The sequence below is a fragment of the Xyrauchen texanus genome, chromosome 7 (genome assembly GCF_025860055.1).
Source record: "Xyrauchen texanus isolate HMW12.3.18 chromosome 7, RBS_HiC_50CHRs, whole genome shotgun sequence".
Lineage (NCBI taxonomy): Eukaryota > Metazoa > Chordata > Actinopteri > Cypriniformes > Catostomidae > Xyrauchen > Xyrauchen texanus.
This window is the reverse complement of record NC_068282.1, coordinates 10,176,853-10,199,985: the sequence shown is the minus strand read 5'-3', so window position 1 is coordinate 10,199,985 and position 23,133 is coordinate 10,176,853. Positions and strand designations below refer to the sequence as shown.

General features: G+C 34.9%; 2 protein-coding genes across 2 annotated transcripts in view; one reads left to right on the top strand and one right to left on the bottom strand.

Annotated features, from left to right (window-relative positions):
* LOC127646608 (contactin-4-like) overlaps positions 1–872 on the top strand; it is a 174,781-nt gene extending 173,909 nt beyond the window's left edge. The window contains exons 20-21 of the mRNA XM_052130365.1: positions 106–274; positions 660–872. Of these exons, the coding sequence (XP_051986325.1) occupies positions 106–274; positions 660–751 (261 nt within the window). The 3' untranslated portion in view covers positions 752–872. The remainder of the gene's footprint in view (positions 1–105; positions 275–659) is intronic.
* Positions 873–4,984: 4,112 nt separating this feature from the next.
* Positions 4,985–21,159, bottom strand: rbm19 (RNA binding motif protein 19). Its single transcript, XM_052130282.1, has 24 exons — positions 21,030–21,159; positions 19,901–20,083; positions 19,315–19,443; positions 19,197–19,238; positions 18,852–19,089; positions 18,388–18,635; positions 18,185–18,244; positions 16,051–16,129; positions 15,891–15,962; positions 15,477–15,680; positions 14,737–14,867; positions 14,535–14,659; positions 13,006–13,102; positions 12,813–12,923; positions 12,410–12,610; positions 12,176–12,248; positions 10,304–10,470; positions 9,241–9,301; positions 8,969–9,048; positions 8,800–8,855; positions 8,150–8,269; positions 7,621–7,723; positions 7,369–7,489; positions 4,985–6,209 (listed from the first exon to the last, which is right to left on the bottom strand). The coding sequence occupies exons 1-24, from the start codon at positions 21,063–21,065 to the stop codon at positions 6,127–6,129; spliced, it is 2,820 nt and encodes a 939-aa protein (XP_051986242.1). The 5' UTR covers positions 21,066–21,159; the 3' UTR covers positions 4,985–6,126.
* Positions 21,160–23,133: the final 1,974 nt, after the last annotated feature.

Sequence of the window (23,133 nt, the reverse complement as noted above, 5' to 3'; positions counted from 1 at the left end):
ACCAGTCAATCACTTATTATTACAGCTAATACAAACAGGGTCAGTACAGATGGAGATAATTGTCTTTGTGTTAGTAATGTCTTACACTGAGGAATCACTCTGTAGGTGCTTTACAAGCGGAACAGATTCAGCAGGCCCAGCATTATGGAGACCAACACCACCTCAGTGGAGCTCTCTTTGCCCACAGATGAGGAGTATATCATCCAGATCAAACCATTTGGAGAAGGAGGGGAGGGCAGCAGCAGCCGACAGATCACTATTCCTAGAATATCAGGTAGATCTCCTCTCATTGATAGGTTAATGTAGTGGTTATTTTCCACTTGTGTTTTATGTATATACATTATAAGTGTGTTATTCATGCATCCATATATAACATAATAATATAATGTAACCACATTTATAATACAATATAAAACATTCATTATAGATGTGAAATATGGAAATATTAATGTATTCCAGTACATGTACAGTCTTTACCTTTACAAAACCTTTACAAAAACCTTTTGAATTCATTATGTATACACACTTACTAGAAACCATTTCGAAACTCTTTACTTTTTCAACACTTAGTAGCATTCAGTCCTTCAATGTAACATTACATTGCAAGCTTGTTAGTTTTAGCACTTCACTGTCTTTTATCTTCAATCCTTCTCTTACAGGTCCCAATGCTATCGGCTCTGCATCCAGTGTCTCCACTCTTTCAGCTCTCAGTACAATAGCTCTTTCTCTCACAGCTCGCACATCTTTATGACAGAACACAGCGCGGGCCGCTGACTTCACACGAGAAGTTCTTCCTCGAGAGGAGACTCTGAGACAAGTGACTCGGAATAATAATACTGGAAACTGGTGTGTGGTTTGGTCGCCAATTCAAAAGACGATGAAGGCTTGATGGATTGAATTTGTTGTTACCAAAGCAGCTTTACAAAAAAAGAGAAAAATATGTCACATGCTTATTTTGTTTGTACAACATATCTAGCTTTTTACTTTGATTGATCCAGTTAGTCTGTTTTAGAGATAAAACAATAATTGGTTTTACTAATAGTTTTTACAGATATTCACACATTTCTACATAATCGGTTATTTGTTCCTTAAGTCAAGTCTACCTGTGTATGGTTAAATGTCATTTCAAAATCACTGGTTGCTGGTTTGCTGGTTTAAGCTGGTCTCCCAGCCTGACCAGCTGAAAAGTGTTCAAAACACCTCTAAAACCAGCCAACAGACTAAGCTAAGATTAGCAAACCATCTTAGGTTTGATGTTGTTTTGTTTTTTTCAGAAGGACGGAAACAGTCCACTTTGTCACTTTGACTTTGTCTTGAAAAATGATTATTAAATAATATAATGTATCTATATACAGTACTGAGCAAAAGTTTTAGGCACTTCAAAAATTTTCTTCAAAAATAATGCCATGAATACTTTTTCATTTATCAATTAACATCATATAAAGTCCAGTAAACTTAAAAAAGCTAAATCAATATTTAGTGTGGCCACCTTTGCCTTTAAAACCCCAATTCTCCTAGGTACACTTGGACACAGTTTTTCTTGGTTGTTGGTAGATAAGATGTACCAAGCTTATTGGACAATTTACCACAGTTATTCTATATATTTAGGCTGTCTCAATTGTTTCTGTCTCTTCATGAAATCCAAGATTGACTATGTTCAGAGTGTGTTTTTGGGGGTGGGCACTCTGTGGGGCCAATGCCATCTCTTGCAGAGCACCCTGTTCTTTTATTCTAATCTTTACTAATTGCAAAAGTAATGTTTGGGAGTCTAAAATGTATTTTTCCTATTGACACACTAAAGCTGAAGATATAAATAACCATCTTTAGATAAATGTTTTTGTGAAACATCTCAAGAGCCTAAAACCTTTCCACAGTACTGTATAAAAAAAGTAACTGTACTATCATTTTGTCCATAAGTAGGAATAAAACTGGCTCTGCATATTGGTTATCGGACATTTAACATTCAAAAATAGGCAGTCAAAAAATAAACAATATGGGTTGATCTCTAGTCTTTGTTCCTATAATTGTATGTGGGGTGTGTAGGAACTGCTTTAGATGCATGTCATGTACTATGTTTTGTTTGAGAATGCAGGTGTGTGAACCTTTATCATTTAGAGTAAGACATATCTGGCAAGACAGCTTTTTATCATAATTTAAGGTGATGGTCTTCTGAGGTCATACTCCAAGCAGAGACTCTCCAAGGACTAACTACTGTTTACGACATGGGAATATTTGCACTGAAATCACGTCAGAAGAAATTGAAAAAAAAAAAAAACAGTGACCAGGAACTGCTGCTGCAAGGCCAAGACTGGCATCTTCGTAGGTCCGTCCTTACTGGTCAGCAGCAAACTTTGAACTTATCTTTTTCATACTGAACACCGGCGTTCGTGTGGCTCTACTTTTTCCGTCATTGTCCGCTTCTCTGTTATGTCGCATTTAGACCTCTTCTTTGCCTTCTGTGTGCCTCATTGTGTGTTTTGAAATCCTCAGGTCCTCAAAAAAAGCCTTAATACATATTTCTTAGCGTTACCTAGATAAGTGCTGGACACCAGGACTGTGAGTGGTAATTATTATGACTGTGTTAAGCAAAAGGCTGGGGTCATAATCACATCCAGGGTCCAAAACTTGGCAAGCACTAAATGCAAATAAATATTGCCTTTGGTGTGTAAATAAAAATAGAAACTCAACAGATGGATGATAACTTTATTAGGAACATTATAATGATTTAACACATGCAACATAATACACCCTTGCTAATATTATCGCAAGCCCTTTCAACATATAATCATGTGCAGGATATAAATGCTAGATATCTGTAATTTTCATTACATTTTACATTTATGCATTTGGCAGACGCTTTTATCCAAAGCGACTTACTTATTACAGGGACAATCCCCCTGGAGCAACCTGGAGTTAAGGGCCTTGCTTAAGGGCCCAACAGTGGCATCTTGGTGGTGCTGGGGCTTGAACCCCTGACCTTCTGGTCAGTAACCCTGAGCCTCAACCACTGAGCCACCACTGCAGCATTTGATGTAATTTTCAGTACTTCAAATGCTAATTCTTTATATCAGCAATGGAATTACTACTAGTGAAAATGCTAATTTTTATCAGTAATTAGATTAACACTAGTAAAAATATTAACTCTTAATATAAAAATTATTTCTAGTAAAAAACTCATGCTAATGTAACTGCATTTCAAAAATGTAATTTCTTACTAGTTGAAAATCCAAATACACATCAGCTGTGCACACGTTAATAAAAAGATGTTTTATGTTAATAATTACATTCTTACTAGTACAAATATCCATTCCTTATATTAGCAATTAAATTACAACTAATGAAAATGCAAATCTGGAATTGCATTTGCATTTGAACAGGAGTGAATGACATAATTGTGAAGGTCTGCTATTGAAAATGCAGTTAAAATTATCAATAATTGGTTTTTTTTACTAGTTGAAATACAATATTTGAATTTCAAGGGAGAGTGTCATTTTTTTATATCAAGAATTAACATTATACTAGTGCAAATGTAATTACTGATATCAATAATTAGCATTTTAATAAGAGAAAACTTAACAGTAGATATCTAGAAATCATATATCATGCATGTGACTAAAAGTCAACGCAGCTTGCCATAATCCTGCATATGATTAAATGTCAATTCAGCTTGTCATACTGATTTAAATTGAGTTTGATTCAAATCAAACCATATACTACCGAAAACATTTGTCACAACTTGCTTGTCTTGAACTCCATGTGGTGACACATTTGGAATAGGCCTGTTCCTTACATTAATGTTCACCCAATAATTTATCATAGGGCAAAAGTTCAAGCAAGAATACCATTTCTCAAATAACTGGCCATTGAAAGGTGTGGCAAAAAGTACATTTTGGACCCTGGTCATGTCACAATTGGGTTTCAGAATGGGGTTTGGGTTGTTGGTTAGAGTTCATTGCTTCCATGTTCCATATTATAACAGCCGTATGCTGTTTTTCCATTGTTTCAAGGCAATACAGTGTGTACACTTGTATGTTTGACTTCTACGAATGTAGAGGCTTATGGCTCTGCCTTTTTTTTTTTTTTTTTTAAATGCCATGTGGGACTGCGGTTAAGTAGCTTGTCATATATTGAAGTGCAAATAGTAGAAGTACTGCTTAAAAGACATGTGGAGCTCTAAGACTGAGTGAAAAAAAAATTAATGTAAATACTTTTTGTATATTCCAGATAATTTATATTTAAGTGGACAAGTTTCCTACAAACTCATCTCTGTTTTTATCTAAATAGACATTTCTTAGCTTAACATGGCTCTGCATAAGGATGTATTCATGTCAATCTTAATTCATTAGGTACTGATAAACATTTGATGAAGGATACAATGGAGTCATCCATATCTGAATATGTATGTATTGGTGTGTCTACCATAGTCAGACGGTCTTTCTCGAAACCAGTGCTTTCCACTAAACTACTTGGCTTTATCAGAGATCCATTTATTGATCCATACTGCTTTTTTCCTCTACGGTTCTGTTTATACTGGGTTAAAAAATAAAGGATGTTTACATAAATAATTATATTTGGCTGCGCAGATGTTTTGTTGGGTGCTTTAGGTGTGATGACTCGCAGAAGAGAAAATGTGGTTAAAAAGTGCTCAAAAAGGGATAGTTCACCATCATTTACTCGCTTTCATGTTGAACACCAAAAAAACAATTTAAAAGTATCTCCAAGCAGCTTTTTTCCATGTAAAGAAAGTATATAGCCACCACAGCCTGTCAAATTCCAAAAGCACCATAAAAGAAGTCTCTATACAACTTTATATGAGAAACAAACTGAAATTTAAGACATTAGTCAGTGATAATCTTCCCCTCCTCGATAGATCTGAAATTACATTTGCACTTATTCAAACTTGATTTGTCGTTATTGGTCACATGACAAATGAGGAAAAAAATGGTGTTCTACGGAATAAAGAAATTTGGGTTTAATACAAAAGTGAGAAAATGAACAGATTTTAATTATTGGGTGAAATATCCCTTGAATAAATCAAGAAACAATTGAAAGAGCAAATAAGATGAATATGATTTCACCACAGATAAACTTACAGGTTGATTTGAATTAACATTATAACGATGTCATGCAATTCTCCTTGCAAAACCCTTTGTGATGCAGTATGCTAGAATGTCCACTACATAGTGTGTAAGGCATCTCTGTGTAGAACAAGACTGTTTTAACCTCTTAACTGTACAAATAGCTCTTTTTACAATGTGAGGTTTATAGTATGATTACAACCCGAAAATAGGAACAATGTCTTTTACAGACAAAACGATTTATTGTCACACCAATAAATACAGTATGAACCCAACAATATGAAAGTACTTGTCATTTGTTGATTACAAATAGGTGTACAATTATTATTCAAAGGAATAGTTTATCCGAAAATAATACTGTCATTTACTCACTCTTATGTTGTTCCAAGCCTGTAGCACATACTTTCTTCCATGGAACACAAAGGGAGATGTTAGGCAGAATGACAGCCTCAGTCACCAATCAATTTCATTGTACAGAAAAAGATGCAATGAAAGTGAATGGTGACTGGTGACTGAGACTAACATTCTGCCTAACCTATAAAAGGAAAGTGAGTAAATGACATTTTTTTTATTTTGTGTGAACTATCCCTTTAATCATGAAGACAATAAACATACTCGATGCTAATGTAAAAAGCAACATCAAATATTTACTTTCCATTTATGTTTATTGCATCAATCACATTGTGATTTTTCAAAGTCATCTATGACACAGCAGAGTATGAAATGTCTTGGCCCTCCGTGACTATTTAAAAACAGCTAAAGGTATACGTGGCCTTCAGGCATCTTTTCAGAGGATTCAGTCGTTGAGTTCACCTTCAACCAGAGTTAGTCTGTAGGGAGAAGCTGTATTTAATTAATTGACAGCAATAACAGGGATGATGTATGAGCATCTAATAAAAAGCTAATTGGGAGCATCTGGGGCCAAAAGGAAAGATTCCTGAAGAGACTGCGAAGCAGCTGCTTAAGACGCAGTCATAACAGAGATAAATGGAGTTCCACTGGATGATTTACTCTCTTATTGATGCTGTAGGTGACTGACAGCTGCTGTTCACTCGCCGTCTTCCACCCCGACCTCCATCTGCTCCATGATTCCCTCCATCATCTCCGCCCTTCTCCGCTTCTTAGGAGCATCTGAGATAGAGTAAAAAATGAGGGATGACTGGAAGGTAGATTTGTGATCAGATTTGTTTTAATTAATTTAATTATAAAAGGGAACAGATTTCATATGAATTGGAAGCAGTATTGGGGGAAGGTACAGCAAATCTGTCACTAGTTTGCCAAGCTACTCATAAATTACATAAACAGTAGTCAGAAAACCCTATTTAAAAAGTAGTTATATATAATAGTTATACTGTTATTAACTAAACGTAGTTCACAATTTTGAAGACATTTAAACATTATCTTTTGAATTACTAATATTTTGTATATTAGATTCATTATATGCTGTTGTATTTTTTTTTTTTTTGTGATGAGTCTAAAAATCTATAAAAATGTTAATTTAAAAAAACAAAATAGATGTAAAATACCATGTATGGATTTCTAGAAAACTATTGAGTGAAATCATTTTTTTTTTTTTTATGGATTCATTGAAATGAACAGAATAAACTGACCACATAGCCATGAGTCATATGTAGTTAGAAAGCTCTAGAAGTGTAGAATACAACCAGCCTATTTGTTACACTCACAGACAAAAGTATAGCAAGTAATTCTGTAGCTAAGAAATATCTTTGACGTACATGTTACAAGTAAACAGATGCTGCGTTTTCGCTTATAACTTCACATAAAATTAACTAAACATATCAAATTACATATTGCCATAAGTAGTTGGCACCAAATACATAGACTCAGACTCAACAATGGCTGAAATGACACAGAATGAAACTGAATGAGATCTCGTTACTCATGCCTGCATGCTTTGGAGAGAAAGCATACCTTTAGACATTGCTGTGCAAGTAGTTTATATGTACAATTATAATATTGTATTTGTTTGGAGAGGCTTTTGGACACTTGGAAATGTTTTTGGATACTAGGATAAATACATTTTTGTAATGCTATAACTTTTGATTACTTTTTGATTACTGAACAATTTTGTAAGGTTTGTAAGAGCTACCTTATTTACACAGAGATATTGAATGTCAAATCAGAAAAAAGAACATTATTGGCTCAAGTTTGTGTGTGTGTGTGCGTGTGTGTGATTTTTCAGATTTTTGGGTATGCCAATGAAACAGGACATCTTTAAAAACTCTTAAAGGGTTAATGACTGTATGTCTGTATAAAGCTGATATTTTACCGTGGAAGTGTTGAGCAGTTTTCCGTCGCAGATCATCTACAGTCTCATCTGCGTCTGCCCACTCCAGCACCAGCCTCCTGCCGTAAAGATGGGTACTGTGGCACAGTGCTTTGAAGGCTTTCTGTGAGAGCCAAGTGCACAAAATAAGACCACTCTTAGCTTGTGTTGTGTTAATTATAATAGGTTACCTATGTTTTCAGGAGAATGTGTGAGTAACAAGAGAAACAAAGATAAAGAGACAGATGCACCTACTTTGGCATCCTGTTTAGTGAGGAAGTCAATAAAGCCAAAACCACGGTGGGCTTCACCAATCCCTTTCTTTGGCAGGCGAACAGTCTTCAGCTCTCCAAATGTACTGATAAAAAGACAAACTTTATAAAACGCCTGTACTTCAAATCACACCTTATACTATAGAGTACAATGTTAATGATAAACAGACACCTTGAGGTATATCGATTAGGAACACTGTTGAAAATTACCTAATCTATAAAAACGTATTTCCTGCTTTAAATGACATACTTATAAACATTTTACGTTCATAAACATTACACAAATGTTTACACTTATACAGTTTAACCCTTACAAAAAAATAAAGTGAATTATTTATATAATTCCTTAATTTGTCACAAGGTGACATTTCAATTTAAATTTAACTACTGAAGGCAAAAAGGTGACTAAAAATGCTGAGAACCTAAAAAGAAATGGTGACCAGTTACAGGACATAGTATATGATATACACATGAAATCATAAATATTCTTTAAATATAAAATCATGTCTAACCAGAAGAGTTCTCTCAGTTCTTTCACTTTGGCTTGGAAGGGGACGTTTCGCACCAGGATCTTAGATGTCGTCTGTTTCCTGGCGGTCTGCTTTTTCTTTTTGGCTTGAGTCACACCTGACCTGTGACAGCGACAGCAGGAAAACTGTTTTCAATGTATAATTAAGGCTATGTAGTTAAACCCATGAGTGTTTGTCAATGACACCAATGGTCAACCGAATCAGGAAAAAAGGGCATATGAAAGAAGCACATTGACAGCAGTATAAAAAAACAATAGCCGATAATTATTTTTTTAAATCCATAAAGTTTTTTTTTTTTTATCACACTTAAGCTCCATTCTTTTATATGTTTCAATTGAAATCAAAACTTACAGTACAGTAGAAAAAAATAATTGCAGAATACTTTTGTAACTTGCCATAGAAACAGAACTTACTGTTTGTAATGGCAAAAATCAGTCCTGATATTATATGCAAGCAATAGCTACCAATTTATACAGAATAAAATAAAACACTAATTTGGGCCAGTACTAATGGTCACTAAAGTTCCTCTCAAATACAAATGGTGTCATTTGAGCAATAGCACACTGGAAATTATCTTGCAGTAAAACTTAAACTTTAGATGCTGGACACAAAATTGAAGAATATAATCATACTTGGCTTCTCTTTCGGATATTTTCAACTCAAGCTGGTGCTCATCAACTGTGCAATGCTGCAAGAAAAAGTAATGAAAAAAGATGCCTAAATGAATTTCATCACATGAATATTTAAGCATCATACGTGGGCAAAAATACTGCAATGAAATAGTGGCAGATGGTCATTTACCTGCAGCTGTCTCATGGCTTTCTGTGCTGCCGCTGGAGTTTTATACTGCACAAAGCCATAACCCATTGATAACAATTTACCTGAGAGAGAGAGAGCGAGCGACAAAGAGAGATGGAGAGATCAAGATGAGATAAAGACAAAGAGAAAGAGGAGAAATGAAAACAAACAAAAAAGGAAATAGAAAACAGTTTTATTACTTGCGCATCATGTAAACAAGATAGATTTAAACATGGTAAATAGGCATGCGCTGATCAAAATCGGCAAAACCAAACCTGCTTTATCTCTCTTCTTTGATATTGTGCAGGCTTTCACCACACCACACTTAGAAAATGTCTGTCAATAAAACACAATGAAAACCATATGGTGAGACTAATATGTCTGAAAACTACAGAACTACAAACAATAATTACAAAGCCATTATGGCAAACTAAAAAAAGTAAATATAAAAAATTAAATAAAAAACAAAATCTGGGTAACGCTGTAACGTGAAACTAACATAAAATAACAATGAACAAAATTTTTACAGCATTTATTACTCAACTTGAATGTTTCAGCATATACTAATACATTATTAAATGTACACTTTCAAGTGTAAAAGAGATGACATTATCATGACAATCTTTGAGGAATATTTCAGTATCTACACATCTAGTTTGATTCAAAATCATCTGCTGTAAGTTGTGATATGACATTTTCTATATCATGCTTATTTTTCATGAAGTTAAAAAACAAAATGTTACAAAATTGTCTTTATCTGTTTATTATACATGTGGCTATCACATGCTAATAATCACTGTAATTTGGTCTCTGGGTGAAACAAATTTGCTCTTTATATTCTACTAATGAAGACCTTTCCAAAGATATATGAGACATGGCTGTGTGATCTTTTGTATCATTTTACTGGTTCTAAATATAATTGTTTTAAAATCGCAAATTTGTGAATTCTGAAAATTCACAAACACTTCTAATTTTTCAGCAAATTTAAAAGCAGTATTTTAGAATTGGTCAGATCAGCTATATTCAGTGTAAAGATTAGGGTCAAAGCTTTAAAACAACACCTATTTTGTGCAGATCAAGCAAGTGGTTGTTGAATAACACCATTTTTTTTTTCTTCGTGATCAGCGCCCCCTAGAGGGGCGTTACAGAGGCTGCTCCAGGTTTAAGAGGATAACATTAACCCAGATTAGTAAATGCATAAAAAAACACACACAAAAAAAAACTGTTGTACAATGTTCATGATACCTACTCCATAAACTAACGTTAAAGAATTGCAACATATTTTAAAGTGTCTACCTGCAAACCCTTTAACCTTATGCTTGTGAACTCTGTCCTCACCTCTCCTAATGTTTCCTCTGAGGTTTTAAAGTTGAGGTTCTTAATGAAAAGGGTCGAGCCAGGCAAAATCTCCTCCTCCTCTTCTTCATCATCATCTTCTTCCTCCTCCTCCTCCTCTACCTTTTTTACTGCATCCATTTTCTCAGCTGATTTGTCCTTCTCAGTCTCTGAGAAAAGTAAGGTATACAAGACAGCATGAACATATAGAATGACAAAACCTAAAGAAAATGCAACACTGCGGCAGGTTTTGTGGGCTATGTTGATCGCGGTTCTCTCATTGGTGAAGCTTACTCTGCTAGACCATGTGTAATGTAGTGGTTCAACAGGAATTACATTATGAAACTTTTAAAGAATTATGTTAAAATAACATAAGCATATAACATCAATGAACAAATTCAAGTTCTCGTTGAAAGTCAATTTTTTCTATGGAAATATTTATGGGATCTTTAATTATGGAGCCAGACTGTTACACTCAGTACTTGAAAGGTGGCAAAGAAAGATCAATCACAATGCAGTAGGGGTGGGCAGTTTGACCAAAATTCGATATCACGGTACAAGTAATTTTATATCACGGTAATGGTATATATATCACGATACCATGTTTTGTTTTTAGTCCTTTTGGAAAATCAGCAAACGATTTGATTAAATATCCATGTGATAGTGTGGGTGATAAGTAACAACTTATATAGCAATATTCATAAAAGTTTTGATTGATAGATATGCATGAAGATATAGGAATATAGCCTACTTTAACATCTATTTTAATGAAAAGTGATTCAAAATTTCTGAACAAATAATGTTTTTTTTATTTAAAACAATGTTTAAATTTAGCCTAATGGAACACCCGTCATGTCCATTGCAATGAAAAAAAATTATCTCAAACAATAAATAATAATTAAAATAATAATTGATCCGTTTTATTTTCTTTGCATCGTTTTTCAATCAAAGAAAAAGGCTTCTCTGTAACAACATCAGCATATTTGAATTTATGGAATATTGAACGTAGCATTTCACTTGACACTGAAAACTATGTGTGTTTGCGGAGGTTGAAAGCTTGACGTGTCAGCAACACTATAAAGAGCAGCAGGGTTTTTAGCGGGGGTCCATTACATACCATAGAGAATGCAGCATTTTATTAACGAGCACTTCCTCATTTTCTCTCGGAATTCTCTCTCTCCCCCCGTGCACACTGTGTATGTGTCAGAAAGACCGCATTCATCCACAAACGTGAGAAAACGGTGTCAAGCCCTCATCTTTCTCCATGTTTGTCTCTCGCTATCAGTCTCACATGCAGCTAGGAGCATTGCGCATACAGATATTTACACATTCATCGTTATGATATAGCTCACCATATTACCCAGCCCTACAATACAGTATGTAAATATGACATCATCACTGTCAGATAAATTCTGAATGGCTAACATGCCATCACAGGGTCAATGGGACATTTTCAAACTAATGTTGAATTCCATCTGAAATAAAGTGCGAAACAATGTTTGATTGAGTCTGTATGTTAAGTTGATGAAGGCTGAATTAACTGCAAAAATGTGAAAGAATGAGGCAAAAGAAAGAGGGCAAAAAAAGAGTGCAAAAGAGCCACTACTACAGTGAAAGAAAAAGAAAAAGAAAAAGTATGCATAAGAAATAAAAAAAGAGCAAAGTGTAAATGAAAGAGCAAAATACAGGAAAGAATGTGCAAAAGAAAGTGTGCAAAAGGATGACAGCTTGAAAGAAAGACAAAGCATTAAAGTGCAACAGCATGAAATCAAAGAAGCGAAAATTAAAGAAAGCACAAAATAAGCATTGAAAGCAAGACAGATACCACAAAAGTGAGCCAGCAAGTAAAAAAGGAAGAACGTGTGGTAGGTTTACCTGCTTTTGTTGTCCTGGGTGTTGTAAACACAGCTACAGGAGCCCATTCCAGATACAAGGGAACGTGCAGGAACTAGAGAGTGATAATATTGTATTACCTCATACAAGTGTTTATCACCTGTTCCAGCTTAATTAACTGAAGACACAAAAAATCATCTCTTACCTAACTCAATATCCAAAGGAAAAAATAAAAAATATCTCAGGCCTGCCCATGACAAATACAAATACATTTACCTTTGTGTATGCCAATTTCATGAAGGCCCGTTTGGCTTCGGTGGGCTCTAGGAACTCCACTATAGCAGTGAGGCCAGAGGGGGGCAATAGAACTCTTCCCAGAGATCCATGAGGTGAGAACAGAGCCTCCAACTCCTCAACCTGCACTCCTGAGGGCAAGTTCTTCACTAATATCACAGAGTTACTGCGCTGGCCTGCCGCCTACATACAAACACACGTATACAAAACTATGATTTATGCAGATACAAAGTGGTTTGCAATTGTGGTTCGCTAAAGCAAAGCAATATTTTGACCTAGTTGATTCTGAAAATTAAGCTGAAATAGGACCAAGTACTTTAATGCTGATAAATTACACACTTTACCTTTAATTACAGTACATGTGAGTCTACAGCACACATTATACCTGACTGAATGAGTCCAGAGACACTCCGTTGTCCAGGAGAAACTGTCTGGTCTCCTGTACTATCTGTGTCTCCCCGAGGGCCATCCGCACAGCCAGACTGCCCGCAGACTCCTGCAGACACAAACACAAAAGTTATACTCACCGGAATATTCTCTGAGAAAAAAGCACAACTGTTTAAGTTCAATATACTCACATGATCTAAGACTTGGCTCTTGGTGGTGTTGTATTTTTGAGCGATGGCATCGGCCACAGCACTCGTGCCCAAAAACAGCGTATTCCAGTTGTGAGCGCTGCGCAACAAACACAAAAACAGTGAAAATACATAGTAGGGAAGTCATGTGTACCAGTACTTCAGTCGATAAAATGTAACTTTTTGTCTTCTAAAATAATTGTCGAAATTAAAATTTTAATGCATGCAATTAATTTTAGATGTTTTACGCGTAAATTGATCTTCAATGCAATTAACAGTTGTACCAATGCAATTAACGGCCGTACCAATTAGATTCTGACATTTTATTCAGCTCTGTCTTATCAGACAATTTGGATGAAGTTTCATGCGAAGTGCCAGCACTAAAATTAAAACAAGATGTTTTCTGTAAGCGCTTTTCATGTGGAGTTCAATGCGGTGTGAATCATGCAAATGTGGCTACACGATTGTTGTAGCAAAGTGTATAGCCACAATTAATATTGTGGAGGATGAGGGTTGAAGAGATTTAATGCCCATTGCAATGAATACGCAAAATACAGGGACACTTACACTTTTGGAAAAGTTTAGTTACTTGAATTGGTGCTAATTTAGTGTTTTCCGTCTTTATACAGTGGAATGCTTTTTTTGGAATATGTTGATAAAGCATTTTTGTGACATATTTTTTATTTTCCAAGAAGTAACTAACTGCTCTTTAACAGGAATAGAAGTGCAGTATATAGTCAAATTTCAGCACTTTCGAAATCAGTGATGAATCGCAATTAACTATGAAAAACCATGATTCAATATTTTAATCGAATGACAGCACTAATTTGTTTTAAAATGTAAAGGTACAAGTTTTTATGCAGAATCATTAGTACAGAGTAACGACTCAATTCAGCAACCAAGGTCTGCCTGACTGATCGCAATAATGTAGCTTAGCGTGTGAACCGCCAAATGCATTTTTCTGGTCAAAATCCTGCCACAAATTCTTGGTGGGGTTTTAATGTAAACACAGTCAGTTTGTTTCAAGGGTATGTAAACAGGCGAGACAAAAAAAAAATCAGATGCGTGTCAAAATACCAGATTGACCTCAAGTGCATTCAGTCTTGCAGACTATATGCAGGCTTACAGAACTGCCACGGTCTATTTTGTCATTAATATTAATTAAAACAAAAGTAAAACAATTACATTCAATAACAAAATCCTTAATTTCTTTCTTTGTTTTTCATTACTGACTATTTACTCAAAGCATTATTTATCTAATTGGCAAATATGCAAATACTACACATCATTGTTTTAAATGATTTGGTTAATATTTATGTTATTTAACTTTTTTCAATATTTATGTTATTTAACTTTTTTTTTTTAAGTTCAATGGCATATTGGTTTTTGCTGTGGTGTTGAAACTGGTATAGAGTGTCATGTAATTCCACTAATATCGTTTTAGGCTAATGAAATTTTTGAATCGTGACAACACAACTAGAAAGTTTTACAATAAAGATTTTCAGCTCAATAACAAATTATGAAATGCTGACCTGCTGCTGGCTGCTTTGTCTTTGGTATCTTTCTGTCGCTTATATGAGGAACTGCCAGGAGCATTGGTCCCTTCATCGGGTTTCTCCTTCCTAAGTCTTGAGGCCATGACGTGCAGTATCCGCCCCTGGAGAGTACAAACACTTATAAGCAAGCAAATAAAACAACACAGACAGAAATGTGGTGTAATGAATAAATCTATACCTGGAACACATGGCCATCCAGTTGAGCCAAAGCTGAAACTGCATTCTCTGGAATCATATATGTCAGAAAGGCAAAGCCCTTTGGTTTCTTAGTCAGATTGTCTATGGGGAAATTGACCTCAGAAAGAGGACCTAATGGTGAAACATCAAAAAGAGAGAGAGAGAGAGAGAGAGAGAGAGAGAGAGAGAGAGTCATAACTTCATTAAAAACATGAACTGCTCTTGGAGGAATGTTTTAGTTTTTAAAAACAAGGAATAGATATACAGTAATGCACTTACAATGGAATCTATGTGGCAAAGCTTTCTGGAGGGTAAAAGCAGATAAGTGAAGCTTATATTATAGTTTAAACAATTATATTAATTCTTATGTATCGAAATTTGTTATTTGAGCTTTAAACTAGTCTAAATCTTCCTTTAAGTGGTGGAACCACTTTTATTGGCAGATGAACTTCTGGAAAATGAATGTTATTCCTGTGGGTGGAGTATTCATCATGTAAACAGTATTTTGTGAACGGTTACTTAACGCCTCGTTCTTGTATCCTTGCAAGATTTATGTGAAAGTTGCTGTGACAGACTTTAAATGCTCTTGACAGGAGGTGAAATAATAAATATTTTGCACAAACATAAGATAAGTAAGCTATTTTAATCACACTAGTCTCACACTTATAAAGTTTACGTTGCATGTCACGCTGTAGTGTACCATGTAATAAGCATGAATTCTATGTTGGTCACATGATTTACCATGTGTGATGAAGAGTTCTTTCAGATCTTCTTCAGTGCAAGTGTATGGCAGGTTCCTGACGAAGAGTCTTCCCGATTCTGCGACATCCTCTTCCTCCTCATCATCCCTCAGCTCACTGACAAAACTTTTTTCTTTATTTCTTCCTTGTGAAGAGATCTCTTTTTTAAAGTTGTTAGTTCTGAACACTTCAATATACCGCCCCCCTGTGGGATTACAAAGAAAATGCACATTAAGAACAAGCCTATTTTTGCACCCCTTCAAATTTCTAGTGCGTCGCATTGAAACGATGAGTGAGTTTCTGAAACATATGAGATATCATTTTCAAGAAATGCTTAAGATTGCTAAATACTATCCTAATGTTTAAATGTTTTAAAATTGGTAGAAATCAGCCCAAGGCGTCAAATATCGCTTACCCATGTAGTCCTTGTTTAGTCGTAGGGCTCTATCAACCTCTGCCTCTGAGCGCAGGTCCACATACACGTAACCTTATTACAGAATATTCAACATCAATCAGATGGCACCAGAGTGTCATCCTCAAAACACCAACAGACAGTGAACAACAGATGTTCTTACCTGAATTGCGACCATCACTGTTTTTACCAAATCGAATCGCAACTGGTTTCAAAGGCGTCATAAATTCTCTGACTTGTTTCTACATTTAAGTGATAAATCAGGCAGACAGAAAAAAATTAGACAGGCATATAAAACAAATGTATCATTGTTCCTTCCCCCCCAAAAACAATCCAGTTTAGATGTCTTATATGCATAATTTAAAAGCTAGGCATCCCTATTATTTATTTATTGGTTTTCTCCCCTTTTCTCCCCAATTTTGGCATGCCCAATTCCCAATGCGTTCTAGGCCTTTGTGGTGACGTAGTGACTTGCCTCAATCCGGGCTGAATCACAGTTGCCTCCGCTTCTGAGAGTCAACCCGCGCAGCTTGTTGAGCGCATTACCGTGGAGAACTAGTGCGTGTGGAGGCTCACGCTATTCTCAGTGGCATCCCGCACAACTCACCATGTGCCCCACTGAGAGCGAACCACATTATAGCGACCACGAGGAGGTTAACCCAACATGACCAGCTACCCACCCTAGCAACCAGGCCAATTGGTTGCTTAGGAAGCCAGACTGGAGTCACTCAGCACGCCCTGGATTCGAACTTGTGACTCCAGGTGTGGTAGTCAGCGTGTTTACTTGCCGAGCTACCCAAGCCCCCCTTATTTGTTGTTTATAAAGAATACACTTTTTTTTCTCAATGACATCTGTTAATTATGGAAGCAATATTTTCTGTGACACAAATGAAAAATTATAGAACAAATTGCTTACAAATTATAATACTTAATAAAATGGATATTAAAAATATGATACCGTCACAGCTGAATGAAACACACCTGTTCACCTAGCTATTGTGTGCATTACTGTGCAGCACCCATAGCATTACTTTGTTATTGTTTACATGTTAGGGACTATATCTTTTAGCATAAGTTGTGCAATTTACAAATACATGCATAATGAAATTAGGACTCGGTTATATATTGAATAGCCACAAAATAATCGCAATGATTTTGCTGATGATATAAAATTAAGCAATTTCGTGAATAATTTAACATGCTTGATATTTGGGCAATACGTTTCATAAATAGCGCATTAGTAGACTAATTTCACGATCCTTCAGGGCTGCACAATTCATTAAAATAACATCAAAATGGTGATTTGAAGATATTTGATTATTAAACGGCAAAAGGCTGCTATTAAAGACAGATACACATGGCCAATGTGCGGGTGAACTAAACAGGACAAAAATATATTACATCTATATGAAACTAAATTAATCCTCAAAACAATAATGATACTTTAGTATTATATTATAATAATAAACTTGACTGGCTACAACAGTTATAATTTAGTATTATGCAATATTTAACTGGGTTTCAATAAATTAAGTGAAGTAGTTTACTTCACTCTTGTTAATTAGTAAAAATATATGAAGATAATGCTTTTTACTAAGCTACTATGTATCATTGTATATTAAATATTAATATAAAAGTGTATGTCAATGAAAACGATCATAGTGGAAAACATTCCTTCCTTATTTTTAAATATATTTTTATTCAATGCCTTTTAAGTATTGAATCGACTTGGCTACAATGGCTGTTTGGATGAAATTATATTAAAAAAATCACTTTTGAGTAATTTCAGTGCAAATACATAATTATAAAAATGTACATTGTATATCAGTCAATAGGATAAAAAAAAAAAAACTTTTTATATATATATATATATATATATATATATATATATATATATATATATATATGTATGGCTACAAAATGATATTTTATATATATATATATTTTATATATATATATATATATATATATATATATATATATATATATATATATATATAAAATATCATTTTTGTAGCCATATCGCCTAACCCTAAATTGGATAAAATTTTAATTTAACATTTGTGGCCTTAATACTTGTATTATGTATTAATAGTTTTATAAGTGTAATAAGGCACTTGAGGACGTGCTATATTGTTAATACAGTCACTGTTTCAGGGGTTGGTGGCTCAGAATGTACTTTAGCCGTGATTATACTTACAATATAGTACTGCTTCTTGTACCTTATTGATTTATTAAAAACAAGTAAATTCTATAATCATCAAACAAAATAATCTTGTTTCAAGCAGCCCTCTCACCTCTTGAACGTTGAATGGAGCGCCTCGAAGTTTTACTGTAAACTCTGTGCAAGGCTTAATCTATAATAGTGCACAGATCAAAGAGAACAGTACAAACAAGTGAGCTTCCAATAGCTATTCCATTCCTAATTGATATCACACAGTTTAATATAATAAATCTTGTTCTGGGACGGTGCTGATTTTGTGCTTTTTTGATTGCTTGCCTTGTCACCACTCTCATACGCACTGTCTGTGTGCTGGACTGGGGTCTCCTCTTCCTTCTCTTCCTCCTCTTCCTTCTCCTCCTCCTCTTCCTTCTCCTCCTCCTCCTCATCTTCATTGTCATCAGCAGCATTGTCACTTTCATTTTCTTCCTCTTTATTCTCATCCACCATATCCGATTTCTCCACGATTTTAGATCGAAGATAGTCCATGTCGGACAGACCTTTTTTCAGGGCTTCCTTTGAGGCATCTAGTGCAAAACCATATAATGTATTTGTATATGTTATATTTCAACTTTTAGGAGTTTACAAACATATGGCCTCAAAGCTAATACACATGGAGTAAAAGCCACAAAATATTAATTTCATGGGGTCCTTATCAATTACCGCATAGAGACTTGCTCTTTGCAATCTAGTGGGCAAAGTTGTATTGCTACCTGTGAGAAAAAAAGAAAAAAAGGTCTCACCTTGTTTCTCCTCTTCATCAGCATCCTCCTCTTCATCCTCAGCATCACTCAGTTCCTCTGACTCATCTGAATCAAAGTTTAGGTAGTCATCAGTAATGTCCGCTTTCTGTTTCTTCTCTTTCTTCCTTTTTTCAGGTCCAACAGATGCAGCTTCAACAGAGTCATTGGCCCAGGTGGGCACCTGTGTGCGTTTCTGATGCACAGCGAGGAACTCCTGGAAACCTTGGTCTTTCTCAAGCTAAGGGTTACAATCAGACAACATTTGAAAGGGCATCTGCATGATTATAGAGTATGATTTGTGTAGTGCAATGACAAAACAATAATCTTTAGGAGCAACAAACTTACATCTCCAAGAACATTCAGTGGCTGCTTCTGTTTCTTCTCCTTCTGTGTAGTTAGAGTAACAACATATTATCAACGTGACCTTGATTACAATTGATAATGCACCAGAGTTCTTGCTAACCTTTTCATTTTGTTCTCCCTGTTCATGTGGTTTCTGTTCTTCGTTTGCTTTGCTTGAGGATGGTTGCCGTGTGTGTTTGCTCCACGGTCTGGCTTTGTTGGTAGCTCCAAAGTCTGTGCAGAATTCCACCTTATTCAAACAGATGATGAATAAGACACTGGTGTTCAGACATAGTTCATCTATAAATTATTTCATTCCAAACGTAATCTCATTAAGCAACATTAAGATTGTTTTGCATCATGACATTATTTTCATAAAAACTGAGCACTTATTCTTATTCTCATTATTGTGTTGTGGACCGGAGTTTTCTATTTAAGTTTGTAGTTGTAGTTTTATAGTAAGAAAAACCTTCCTGTCCTGGCACAATAATCTGCATAACTTAAAGGTGATTCAAAATACTACAATGATGTATAAACACTACTTTTAGATCTAAAAATAATGGGGTTTTTATATACATTTTTATTGTGCTTAGTTGCCATGAAAATAGCATCATGTCCTAAATAATCATAATGGTCCTAAATAAACAAAATATATATATGTATTCCTTTGGTTTAGGAGGTCTTCCATTAACTTGTCAGGCACTTACAGTAACTCTGGAGGTATCCACAAAGCTCTTATTGAAATGTTTCAGAGCTTTTTCGGCGTCCTCTTCACTCTTGAAACCAACAAATCCAAATTTGCGGAATTTACCATCTTTGCTGAACTTCAGTACACAATCAGTGAGCATCCCAAAATCAGCAAACATCTTACGGAAGCGATCTTCCTTCATCTGGAGACATGTCAGGAAAAAAAAAATTAATCAATCACCAACAATCATCTATGCGATTATCTAATCAGCCCATCGTGTGACAGCAGTGCAGTGTATAAAATCACGCAGATAAAGGTCAGGAGCTTCTGTTAATGTTCACATCAACCATCAGAATGGGGAAACTTGTGATCTTAGTGATTTGGACCTTGGCATAATTGTTGGTACCAGACTGGCCGGTTTGAGTATTTCTGTAACTGCTGATCTCCTGGGATTTTCACATGCAAAATTCTCTAGAATTTACTCTGAATGGTGCCAAAAAAAAAAAACGCCCAGGGCGTGACAGTTCTGTGGATGGAAACGCCTTGTTGATGAGACAGATCAACAGAGAATGGCCAGACTGGTTCAAACTGACAAAGTCTACTGTAAATCAGGTAACTGCGGTGTACAATTGTGGTGAGAAGACTATCAACTCAGAATGCTATTTTGAGATGCGGGTTGGCGCTCTTTTGGCGGCACGAGAGGGACCTACACAATATTAGGCAGGGTTTTAATGTTGTGGCTGATCGGTTTACAGTACAAAACCACAATGCTTATAAATTATAGCATGACAGTGATTCTAAGTTATTAATAAACTCATGATTTAGCAAGAAACGTTTTACTGATAATAATAACACTTAGAAGTAAAATAATATGGTGTTACCATGGTAAATTGATAGTATCAGATGGTAATGCCATAGTACTTGATTGGTTGATGTACCACGGTATATATTATTTTCAAATTCACGGTATTACCAATTACCATGGCTAAAACATGTGGGGAAACAATGTAACAACATATTACTTTCTGGTACTTTTTAGATTGTATTCATAATCTACGTGTGATTAAACGTTTATCAAATTCTTCGTAGAATCATGTATATTTGACAACTCACTTACACTATTTTCTATTATCATAAGAAATACTCACCCCGTTTGGAAGATTCTTAACAATTAACCTTGACATTTTTGCGAACACCGAGAAAGTTTAACGGGTGAAATAACGATAAAATATTTTACAACAATAAAGCATGGGGCGATTCAGTAAGTCGCCATCTTTGCTGTATGACGTTAAAAGCGTCATCATCGTAGAGATTGGTAATGGCGCCCTCTTGGGGACATCACGACAATGACAGGTGTGATAAAGAATAGCCTACAATGAAACTTCGTCAAATTGAAATACAAATAGAAACATTATTTTTGTAATGTGACTTTTTGACCATTCTTAAATCTTAAAATATACAGATTAGACACCATCCTATTAAACATACACATATTGTCAATAGACCCTACAGAAAATATTACATCTTTTTTATTGACCTTTTATCATCTGTTGTTCATTCTACACAATATTTAATAATAATAAAAACCTGAATGCATGTAATTGAACTTGTGTTTTCCCTTTAAAAAACAGAAAAGGAAGAAAGGATCTTCAAAACCTTTTTGAAAATGATATGCAATCAGGGTTGGGAGGGTTACTTTTGAAATGTATTCCAATACAGATTACAGAATACATAGTGTAAAATGTAATTTGTAATGTATTCCGTTAGATTACTCAAGGTCAGTAACATATTCTAAATACTTTGGATTACTTCTTCAGCACTGGTAGATTCTTTCACTTGTTTTGACTATAAAAAACTCTGCCAGCACAATAAGACAAAATCTGCATGTTAAAAATACATTCTCTGAAAAACCAAAATATCTTATACAGTGTTGTTTCTAAAACAAGATAAATTGAATTGATCTTGTTTTAAAAATTATTATGATCCAATGTGAATTTTCTTGATAAAAAACATGAATATATGCCTGATAACATGTGCATGTAAAATGGCTAGAAATAGCATTTTAGCTTAGCGTAAAGCTGACAATTTACACAAGATTTATTTCTATTTCTACTGCTCCAAACTTACTTCAAACTTCTCTGTCTGCTCGTATGAATGTGACACATCATAAGAAAATGTTTCACAGCTGTTAGAATGCACTTTGGATCACATAATTTACGTTTTTCCATCTGAAAGAACTAAATATTAAATGAAACAAATTATAATAAAATGCAAAGTAATCTCTTCAGTAATCAAAATACTTTTTTGTAACTGTATTCTTACCAATAATTTAAATTGTAACTGTAGTGAAATACAGTTACTTATATTTTGTATTTTAAATATGTAATACAGTTATATGTATTCCGTTACTCCCCAACCCTGACTGCAATTTCACTTATGACATCTTTTCTTTTTTGCAGGTTTTCTCAGACATTAACATACTTGTCACCATGTTATATTTACACTCTTGAGAACAACCTGCATCTAAAGTTTTCCTCCCTTACTGGTAAATTATCCCATTCAGTCTCCTCTTTGTAAGATCACTTAAAAACAGTAAGTATGTAGGCCACAGTCAGTAATGGATGAATGAAGCCTAAACTAAACCAGAATTTCTAACGTCTAACCTTTCACCACGACAATTGTCACACTGTACAATTAAGGGCATTATTTATGTCTTGTTTTATATAAAACACACCCAATTCCTCAGTTAACATTAATTCTTCTCAGACATTTAAATTCTAGCACCAGTTAGGCCTTTTGATTAAAAAAAACGGTGGTTAATTTGTGATTATTATGTTTCATGACTCATTTCAGAGCTTTCACTAAAAGCCCATGTGAGTGTAGTGTCTACTCCAGTCAAATTATTTATAAAAATATCTAAACTCCATTTTTTTATTCTGGCGAATAGCAAATTACTTTTACAAGCATTAACCAAGATAAGGCCTACTTGTTTGTGTGTGCGTGTGTGTGTGTGTGTGTGTGTGTGTGTGTGTGTGTGTGTGTGTGTGTGCGTGAGAGTGTATTTATCACTTTGTGGGGACCAAATATCCCCATAAGGATATTTTTGCCGGTACCCATGAGGAAAACGGCTTATAAATCTTACTAAATGAGGTTTTTTTGAAAATGTAAAAATTCTGATAATTTTCTTTGAGGGTTAGGTTTAGGGATAGGGTTAGGGGATATAATATAAAGTTTGCACAGTATAAGAACCAT